The 10,273-nt window shown below is 49.5% G+C and overlaps 1 protein-coding gene across 3 annotated transcripts; it reads right to left on the reverse strand.

Annotated features, from left to right (window-relative positions):
• Nucleotides 1–459: 459 nt before the first annotated feature.
• On the reverse strand, nucleotides 460–9,981 carry MINDY1 (MINDY lysine 48 deubiquitinase 1). Of its 3 annotated transcripts, none has more exons than XM_015077740.3 (10): nucleotides 9,840–9,981; nucleotides 5,704–6,271; nucleotides 5,272–5,329; nucleotides 4,791–4,855; nucleotides 4,195–4,353; nucleotides 3,750–3,852; nucleotides 2,987–3,129; nucleotides 2,020–2,211; nucleotides 1,337–1,480; nucleotides 460–1,000 (listed from the first exon to the last, which is right to left on the reverse strand). In XM_015077740.3, exons 2-10 carry the CDS (start codon nucleotides 6,154–6,156, stop codon nucleotides 920–922), a joined length of 1,398 nt encoding a protein of 465 aa, XP_014933226.1. In that variant the 5' UTR covers nucleotides 6,157–6,271; nucleotides 9,840–9,981; the 3' UTR covers nucleotides 460–919. The 3 variants fall into 3 exon arrangements, with proteins under 3 accessions (XP_014933226.1, XP_014933221.1, XP_053070749.1); XM_015077735.3 differs by having other exon boundaries at nucleotides 5,704–6,526; XM_053214774.1 differs by lacking the exon at nucleotides 9,840–9,981 and adding an exon at nucleotides 9,705–9,726 and having other exon boundaries at nucleotides 5,704–6,526.
• Nucleotides 9,982–10,273: the final 292 nt, after the last annotated feature.

Here is a 10,273-nt window from a genome sequence, read left to right on the forward strand (position 1 = left end):
CTCCCCTCAAGGTCCCCTCTTCCCCCCATTATTCTCTCTTCCCCAGGAAATTTCAGGCAAAGAAACAGAAACAGGAGCCAGAACGAGGTCAGAAATGGTCAGAAGTAGCAAAGAACCATCTGATCGTGCTGCCCTCTCCCGCCTGCAAAGTCTTATGTTAAGGGAGCACAACCCCCAAATTGCATCTGTCCAAAGCAGGGACTTGGAAACCCACCTCCCAAACTGGATTCCCATTGAAGATCTATCAAAGACTGATAAACAGAAACAAAAAAAGAAACAAAAAAACCAGGCTTTGGTTCCCCCTGCTGGCCCTATTAGAAATGACAAGCAAAGCACACGCCACTCCCCCCCACCCCCCTGCCCACACCGCTTTACCCCCCCCCCACCCCACCTTTTTGCATTCCTTAATTGGGTCAAATACTTAACCTGACTGCTGCAGGGCAAGGCAAACAACAGATCTCAGGAAAGAAGTTTTATTTCCAAACCTTAGGAAGGCATTACAAATAACGGAGATAGAAACCCAAATCAAACCCTGAAACAATGGGAGACAGGCCTGCAGGATCCCCAGGGAGACCCAGCCAGTCAGGGGTGGGAAGCAGGGGAGACGCATTCTAGACACATTCTAGACGGAGCCCTCACCCTGGAGCCTGAGTGTGTATATTAGTATGACTACTCCGGGGAAGGGGATCTGGGAACCAGAAAGCCTCACCCCCACCACCCCCAATGTTGCCCTGGATGACCTGGAGGCAGAGAAGGTGGCAGCACGTAAGGGCAGGACCTTGGCGTTCACTGCCTGCTGGGATCCCCACCAGTCCATAAATAAGTTACCCTGCGTATCTCAGGAGTTGAGCTGGGGAAGCAAGCAGAAGAGCCATGGCCTCTGAAAGAGGAGGCAGGGCAGGCCCAGCCTTGGGCAGAGCTACAGCAGGACACAGTCTGACTCTTGCTTCGGCCTCTGCCGACGCTCCCCGGCTGGACGTCCCGACGTGGCTCCTCTCCCCTGTATGGGATTGAACAGTGGGTCACCCACCAGCTCAGAAGAGCACAAGGACAAAGGCTCTAGATGGAAGTGGGGGCTCAGTCAGTTAGGCATCCGACTTTGGCTCAGGTCACACTCTCACGTTTCGCGGGTTTGAGCCCTGCGTCAGGCTCTGTGCTGACAGCTCAGAGCCTGGAGCCTGCTTTGGCAGTGGGGAGAGAAAGATAAGATGGGACCCAGGGGAGAGAGACACCTTGAAGAGACCATTGCAGGACTAGCAATGACAAGTGTCCGGATGCCGAGGAGCAGGGCACAGCTCTGGGCCAGTGGGAAGGCCCCTAGGCAGTGACCGCTCACCTGTGGGGAGGCCCGCCCTGGTGCAGGCTGGACTGCTGGCTGCTGCTGGTACTCCTCTTGCTGAAGCTGCTGGGCCAGTTCCAAGTCACTAAGACCCAACGTGCCTTGTGGTTGCTGCTGCAGGGACAAGGCGATTAGGTAGTCCTAGAGAGAGTCGCGACAGAACAAGAGCGGTGAGGTGGGCTGGGGCCTGGGGGACATTCAGGCCAGCTTTATGTTTCCAAACCCATTTTTCTTTCTTTTTTTAAAAGTGTTTATTTTTGAGAGACAGAGACAGAGCACGAGCAGGGGAGGGGCAGAGAGAGAGGGAGACACAGAATCCCAAGCAGTCTCCAGGCTCTGAGCTGTCAGTCAGCACAGAGCCTGATGCAGAACTTGAACCCACGAACCATGAGATCTTGACCTGAGCTGAAGTCAGACGCTTAACCGACTGAGCCCCCCCAGCCCCCCAAGACCCGTTTTTCTTCTCCTTCAAATTCTCCAGCTCCTCCTCCAGAGCAGAACACACAGACAAGCACATTGTGTGTGGTGACACTCCAGGCATGGAGGCAGTCCGAAGTTAACAGTAAAGGGGCACAGCTGTCATGTGTCATGATCTCTAGATGACCAAATGCATGCCCTGCCTGCAGCAAAGAGCTCCGAGGCAGCCGTGCTCCCTGCACCCTCCTGGAGGCCCCACACACCTGGTCTACGAGCCGCTGCTGTTCGGGGGAGCCGTTCCCACCTCCCGCTCCAGGTCCCTTGCCAAGGGAGTGACTCAGGTGGAAGTCCGAGTTGCAGAAGCAGCTGTCCCCATCCACATTGTGCAGGCTCTCCCATACCACCTGCTCCTCCTGCAGGAAGCCCTGGTCGGTGACCAGCAGGTACAAGTGACTCTGCAAAGAAGAGGACAAAGCTCGTTGGTGGGATAGGTGACACAGAGGCAATGTGATGGCCAGAAATCACCTGGGATGCAGGGACCATTTGAGTCATCTGGTGTGCTGGCTGCCACCTGTCAGCGCGGGCATGTGTGTCTTTGACAAATACGTGTGGCCGTGGGGAGAAAGAAGGGATGTCTGAGCATATGGTCAGCTGGGGTAAGTATGGCGATCGCTGTGGTCCAGCCTGAGTCCTCAGGGCTACGGGTCCCACACAAGATGCTGCTTCCTACCCTGCTTCCCATGGTTCTCTGGGCTCGCCTGATGGCTCTGAGGATAAATCCTTTGAGAGCCAAAGACCTTTCCCTCTTCCGTTTAATTCCATTCCCTTCCTGGGAGCGATTTCCTGTCCCACTGACGACAGGCTTATTCCTTCTGGCTTGCTCTGGCCAGTGAGATGTTAGCAGAAATGACACGCGTCATCTCGAGGCAGAGGCATTAAAAGTGAGTGCGTGGTGTCCCTCTCTCTCTTTTCCCTCTCATATTCCAGATTAAAGCTGTTTTGTCAGCCTGGGTCCAAGAGCACAGAGGACCTAGGCCAGAACTGCAGCCAATCTGCAATGGCCACGTGGCACGCATGAGAAATAAACCTTTGTTGTAGGAAACCACAGGGATTTCAGGGCTTGTTTGTTACCTGAACTCAATCTACCCTCTCCTGTCTGAAACACTGACCAGGAAGAAAAAGCAGTGACAGGACGCCACCCCCCAGCCCCCAGCCCCAAAGCCTCCTTACCTTGTGCTTTGTCATGGTGCTAAAGTGGTTGTTTCGGAAAAAGACGCTAAGTTCACCCTCCTTGGCAGCGGCTGTGAGCTCACACAGTCCATGGTAGGTCAGCTGTGCTGCAGTGGTCTCCAGGAACTGCTCTGCGATCAGGCCTGCCAGAAGGAAAGGCACAAAATTGCGGGGCAAGAGGCTTGGCTTAAATCCAAAATCCACAACAGGAGGAAGGATCATTCATAGAATCCCTGTCAAAAGCTCTAGGGATGAGGGGCACCTGGGTGGCTCAGTTGGTTGAGCGACCGACTTTGGCTCAGGTCATGATCTCATGGTTTGTGAGTTCAAGCCCGCATTGGGCTCTGTGCTGACAGCTCAGAGCCTGGAGCCTGCTTTGGATTCTGTGTCTCCCTCTCTCTCTCTGCCCCTTCCCCACTCCTGCTCTGTGTCTGTCAAAAATAAATAAACATTAAAACAATTGTTTTTAATTAAAAAAAAAAATAAAGCCCTAGGGATGGTCCCACCTTCTGAAATCCCTTGGGGCCTGGCGGTATTCATTCACCCAACGGGTAGTTCCTTGTGCCTGTACTTTGTGCCAGGCAGCATGCTGGGTACTGTATGCAACCGACAGTTCCCCAGATTCTCTCTCGTGGGGTGTTTATTCTAGGGGGACTTGGTGGGGGAGGCAGACAATAAACAATAAACTGAAGCAGCCGTCCTTCCCTCCACTAAGAGTCCTTCCCTCCACTAAGATCCGCAGGAGAGAAGGCAGGGCTGTTACCTTCTGTCACAAGGTTGGTGTCGCTAGAGTGTTTGCAGGTGATAATCTTCTCTACCAGCTGGTTGTAACTCAGCTTCCCAACTGCGCTCACAGCCTCAGGACTCTGCGTGGGCAGTGGGGTGGGGTGGTACCAAGACAATTAAGATCTTTTGAGGAAGGAAATGAAGCAAGCCCGAAAGGACCACAACCCTGTAACCAAAGAGTCTTGACATTTTCTGTACCCAAAGAACGGACCTCTGTGCGTGTGGTCTGCCCGTATTTGAGTGTTACCCCTCTCCCCAGAAAGGTTAAAATTCAAGGAATTCTGCACTGGGTCCAGCCTCTAAAGCCTATTCTCTTCTCAAGCCAATCTAATTCCTAACTCCCCAACACCCACCCCACAAAATGCTGTTCCTCTGTCAGCTTGAGCTGGATAGGAGCCTCATTTGGGCCGTCTCACCCTCACCTGTGGATCGACCAGCCAGCCGTGGTACAGAGGTATGCCTAGGAGGTCAAAGACACTGCACTCAGGAGTATACTCAAAATCAGAGACCCCTGTGAATCGCACATTGACGTCCAGACCTGTGGCCAGTTTAGGCAACACTGTCATTGCATCGTCCACATTCTGGGGTTAGGAAAGAAAATGATGACTATGTCACGTCAACATGGTAGATATAATCTTCACCTTACGCAATGTTATAAGTCAGTTATATCTCAATAAAGCTGGCAGAAAACAAGAAGACAATAATGGCTAGTCTAGCCTCCCCTCTCCCGACACCTAGCTCCAGAAATAAAAATAATAAAATTGTTGCTTTTCCTCCCTGGTTCGCTTCCAGGCTACTCCATTCCTCTTTTGCCTCAACCAGTCTTTATCTTGTATAAAGGAACATATTTTCTAGGACAAAGATATACCCTCCTCCTCCAGAAATAAATAAAAAAGAAACACAGACAGAAATCATAGTTAAGGGCCCTTCTTGAGAAGCAGAAGAAAGGCCTCTCTTCCTAGCCTCAGTGTCCCCTCACGAACCTGCAAATCCCCACATCTGCAGACCTTTGCCTCACCTGCTGAAAATTCAGCTGAAGTCCCTCTGACTTCTCCTGGGGCTTGATGGACAGGAGGCAGTCTCCTATAAGACAGGGTCCCTTTTCAGCTTACCCCAATTTCCCCAAAACCTACTTCCTCTTCTCCTAGAGAATGGTCATGGACCACAGATTTTCAGAGCTGGAAACAGCCTTAGAATCTAATCCAGACCTCTCACTTCTCAAGGAAAAGAGAGACTCACAAAGATGAAGAGCTCACCCAAGGTCACGTGTGAAAGTTCAGGGCAAAGTAGGGTTACAATCCCAGGTTGCTCAGGGCAAAGTAGGGTTATGATCCCAGGCTCCTGACACCTTGATTTTTGCTTTTCATTCCCCAGCCCTGCAGAGACGCCCTGTACACCTTCACCTTCCCTGCTACTCTGAGCCCTAAATGGGCAGTCCCTTCCTATTCTGGATTTCTGAGTGGATAGCTCTTGAACCTCCCCAAGGCCTAGGCACTCACCAAGATGGGCCATGAGCTCATCTGATGTGATCACTTCCTTCTGAGGGGACAGCTTCACCTGGAGGCAGAAGGGGCGACCAAAGGGTTAGCCATGTGTGTATTTTCCTTCACAGAGCACTGAAGCAGAAATACATAGAAGGACTGGGGAAAGGGGAGGGAGTCGTGGGAAAAAAGGCTTGTAACTGGAGTGAGGGAATGCATGTGAAGACATTCCCATTTGCTAGACAATAGAAAATACAAGAGCAAGGCAGAAACTTGTTTCGTTTTGTCTTGTTTTTGTGAATATCTTCTCATTTGTTCAAGCTGGAAAACTATGGAGAATAATCTGGAACGTGTTGCCAGGTTTGAGGAGATCAGGATGATCGAGGAGATGGATCAGGGAAGAGTACTCTCCCCAGCAATGTCTAAGCCCCCATCCGGACCCTCTCTTACCTTCCACTGAAGAAAGAGGATGTTCATGATGGCCAGGAGAGGGCAAGGGCCGTTAGTGCTCTGGGTGATGATGGGTGTCCGTTCTCCCTTCCAGGAGATCCACTTTACACAGTAGAAATCTACCTCCGGCTGTCGGGCCCTGGGGGACTGGGGAAGCTCCTGGGGTCTGGAGCACGCCCCTCCTGTCTCTGCCTCAGGCTGTGTCCCGTGGGCTGGCCCCAGTTGGATTGAACTAGCATTAGGTGCAGGTGACTCAAGGTTATCCTGGCCCTGGGCCAGCGGCGAAGTTTGGTCTACCGTCTCCTGTTCTCTAGCTGCCCCATCAGCATCTCTGGCATCCTTGTCCTGGGGGTGCACATCTGGTTGTGACAGGACCTCACGGTTTTCAGGGCTGACTGCTTCTATAATCCTGGCCTTACCAGAGGCTGGATGCCCAGGTTGATGGTGTTCCATGGTCAGAAGAGGTCAACTGAGAGTCACCAAAGGATTTTCCTGCCCTCTAGGAGTTGCCTAATCTAGGCTTGGTATGTGAAAAAGAGACCAATCCAATAAGGAGGAAGTCATTGGGCTGGAAAGCAAATGGACCCAGAAAAGTCTTGTTAAAGGAATATAGTGTGGAAGCCCGGACAGTGTCTGTACAGTCACTCCTGGCTATGGGGAGTATGTGTCTTTCTTACTTAGCTGGGGAAGCAGAAGGGCCCCAGCCTGAGCTCTTGTCACCCCTAACTTAATGTGACCACATGGGACCAATGAGGATACAGGGCTTTCAGGTTGGGAGGAAGGATTTCAGCAGGATTGAAATCATTGGATGGAGTCAACTTTCCTGAAATGATACAGACAAGGAATGGAAAAAGGATGGAGAGAAAGGGAAAGTAAAGGCAGAAAGAAAGGAAAGAGATGGAGAAAGAAGTGTTAAAACTGTCCAGCTGAGCCTTGAACAACACTGTTTTCAACCGCACAGGATTTCAACTGAGCAGACCCACCATATGTGGATTTTTTTCAGTAAATACGTGAACAGTACAGTAAATGTATTTTCCTTATGATTTTCTTTTTGTTGTTGAAGTATAGTTGACACACAATTTACATTAGTTTCCATTTTTTTTTTTACTCTTATTTATTTATTTTGAGGGGTGGTGGAGGGACAGGGAGAAAGGGAGACAGAACCCCACACAGGCTCTGTGCCTAGCCGCCCAGAGCGCCACTCAGGGCTTCACCCCATGAACCAGGAGACTACAACTCAAGCCGAAATCAAGAGCCCAACACTCAACCAAATGAGCTACCTAGACACCCCCTTTACGACTTTCTTAATAACGTTTTCTTTTCTTTAGCTTATTTTATTGTAAGAATATAGTATATAATACATATAACATAAAAAATATGTGCCAATTGACTGCTTATGTTATTGGTGAGGTTTCCAGTCAACGTTAGGCTGTTAGTTCAGTTTGGGGGGAGTCAAAAGTTATACACAGGTTTTCTTTTTTTTTTTTTTAATTTTTTAAAATATTTATTAATTTTTGAGAGACAGAGTGTGAGTGGGGGAGGGACAGAGAGAGAAAGGGAGACACAAAATCCGAAGCAGGTTCCAGGCTCTAAGCTGTCAGCACAGAGCCTGACGCAGGGCTCGAACTCACGGACCATGAAATCATAACCTGAGCTGAAGTCAGACGCTTAACCAATGGAGCCACCCAGGCACCCCAGATTTTCAAATGCATGAATGGTCAGTGTCCCTAACCCCTGCATTGTTCAAGGGTTATCTGTACTAATGGTTATTAATACAGTGATCTTTAGCTCACCCTGTAATGGTGTCAAGTTGGTAACCCCCAACATAGCCAGGAGGGTGGTAATTCCTCTCCCCTACACCAAACTCCACTCCCTGGCTGTTCGTGGATCATCCAGAGCACACACAGGCTGCTTATATCCTTAGAGCTACCTTCTCTTTGCTTCATCCCAAGGGTGAAAAGATTAACAATCACAGAGTGCTTGGGGTGAAAAGTGGAGATACAGACAGACAGAGTCATCCCCTAAAAGATGAAACACCAGTGAGAAAGAAGTCTTTCTCCTCCAAGGACTCTACTGAACTTTACACAATCCCAAACTGCAGCAAAAAGGTCTTGGGAGGGGCTTCCTGTAAGCCAGAGAGGGGAAATGTAGGCCATGTGGACTTGAATCAGAGACAGGTTCTGATAGGCAACTTCAGATTCCAGCACAAAAACCACTGCCCCACAAATTCTGTCAGTACACTCTCGACAGCTGTAGTCGGCATAGCCAGTTTCTCAGTTCCTCTCTGCTCCCCAATCACCTAAACCTGGAGATACTCTCTTGCCCACTCTTCATATATTATGGAATGTGAAATGCTTTTTATTGACTTACATAAGAAATATTCCCTCATAACAAGCACAGGGTCATGTACAGAAGTGTTGAAACATTATATTGTACACCTAAAACTAATATAACACTGTTAATTAACTGGAATTAAAACTAAAACTTAAAGGGGGCACCTGGGTGGCTCAGTCGGCCAAGAGGCTGACCTCGGCTCAGGCCATGACCTCTCAGTTCATGAGTTCAAGCCCCGCGTCGGGCTCTGTGCTGGAGCCTGCTTCGGATTCTGTGTCTCCCTCTCTCTCTGCCCTCCCCCACTCTCACTCTGTCTCTCAAAAATAATTAAACATTTTTTAAAAATCTGTTAAAAAATTAAAACTTAAAAAAAAAAAAAAGGAAATACCCCCCTTACATTCATCTTCCTGTGTACATGTTCTTCCTATTCCCATGTAGATTGTTTTAGATAAAAACCCTGGGCCTGTTTAACCTGCTCTCTATCAGCACTAAGCATCAAATCTAGCACAGACATTTAATTAAGGCTGTGGATGGCAAAAAAATATATAAAGAGCCACAAACGCTGTCCCCTGGAAAACATCTCCCTTCAATCTCTTAGCTCCCCTCTGCCCCTCACTCACGGTAAGAAAAGGGGAGAGCTTAAGACTTGTTAGAAATCTTGTCTTTTCTCCAGCTCCCTCCTAACCTGACACTATGCTTCCTTCTTGTAAAGCGGCAGGAATTCAGGGCTAGGTAAAGGTCTGAGACATGAAGTTGAAAGACGTAAAAGTTACCAAAAGGAGTCTAGTCACCCAAATTGATACTCCTGATTCAAATCTAATTCGTGCTAGCTGCATCTCATTACATGTTGTTAATTTAGAATCAGACTAGCAAAAATTGCCTGCACACCTTACACTGTTTTTTCTCTCTCGTTTTTTCCTCCCCTCCCAAATGACACTTAGGTTGAGCCTTGGAAGCAGAAACCAGAGCCTGGGAAAGTTAAAAGAGCTTGGAGAAAAGCAGCGTTTGTTTCTTATCTTTTCTGTCCAATGCCAGAAATGATCAATAATTCATTGGGGGTTGGGCAGCTAGCTGGTAAGGGGAATGAGCCAAAGGAAACCAGGAGCTGGACACCACAGGGAGCTGAGTCCCAGACAAATTGGGCAAAGCTAAGCAAGCTAAGTCTTAAGTGGAGGGGCAGGAGACGGAATGAAGGATTTCTACGCTACAAGGTGAGCTCCTGGTGGGGTGGGCACGAAGTATGTCTGAACAGGAAAGGAGAGGGAGGGCACTCAAACAAACCAGGATTTCATTATTTTCCTCTTTTCTAAGTCCCACACATTCTCTCCTGCTGGAATTATCCTCTGGTGGTGGGTGAGGGAGTTAAAATAGCCCTGGACCCTCCCTCGCAGTGGCAGTAAATAGTCAAAAGTTGCAAGAAACATATAATATGGGTGGGTAGCTTCAATAAGCCATACACACCCCCAGGAACCTTCCTACTGCAATCTCCTTTTCAGTCTGACCCAAATCTTCATGCAACTCCGGGTTAAAATTTTGTCCCCCCAATAAGTCAACCGCCCCTCTCATTCCCTGTCTATTTGCTTGCAGGAGAGACGGGGAAGTTTTCATTACAAGAAGTAAACGAAGGGACCACGCCTTGTCCCTTTTACATAGCCCTCCTGCCTTACCTCCTCTCAAAATCCAGACTTGTAGAGACCAGGAGTGGAGGGAGAGTCCATGTCACCTCCCCAGAGCTGGAGAGGAAAAAGAGAACTGGGGGTTGGAGGGGAGGTAAAGGAAATGGTTAAAACAAAGTTTTTTACCTTAAAGACGCTGCCGCTGTCCCAGGACTGAGGAGGAGGGTCCAGCTGTGGCAGTTCGATGGGGGAAGTAGCTACAGTGAGGGGCGCTGCCACAGTCCCAGCTGCCTTTCAGCTGTCAAGGCCAGAGCTTATACAGGTCTACACAGGTTTATGAGCGGCGGTCCCGGCTTGGTGGAGGCCACTTCCGGACCCACGCCCACGACTGGGGTCACCAGAGAAGGGTGGGGGCAGGCTGGGGTGCAGCCTAGGTGCTCCCAGGTCGCCCCAGAGCGTCTTCGGGTTCCCTGAGTTGTTGAGTCTAGGGCGTGCGCTCCAGGCCCAGACTACACGCTGGTATTCAAAGGAAGTTTGTGGTTTTTCCTTTTTCTTTCTCTCTCTTTTTTTCCCATCAGGACAAAGAAAAATATTAGTCAAGGACGAGCTCCCTGGAGGAG

The sequence above is a fragment of the Acinonyx jubatus genome, chromosome C1 (assembly GCF_027475565.1).
Source record: "Acinonyx jubatus isolate Ajub_Pintada_27869175 chromosome C1, VMU_Ajub_asm_v1.0, whole genome shotgun sequence".
In the NCBI taxonomy this organism is placed as follows: Eukaryota; Metazoa; Chordata; class Mammalia; order Carnivora; family Felidae; genus Acinonyx; species Acinonyx jubatus.

Coding starts and splice junctions, on each gene's coding strand:
- MINDY1 (XM_015077740.3), bottom strand. CDS start 6,156: ATGGAACACCATCAACCTGGGCATCCAGCCTCTGGTAAGGCCAGGATT. Junction 3,853..4,194: donor GCTGGCTGGTCGATCCACAG/GTGAGGGTGAGA, acceptor CTGCCCACGCAG/AGTCCTGAGGCTGTGAGCGC. Junction 1,481..2,019: donor AGCAGCGGCTCGTAGACCAG/GTGTGTGGGGCC, acceptor GACTCTCTCTAG/GACTACCTAATCGCCTTGTC.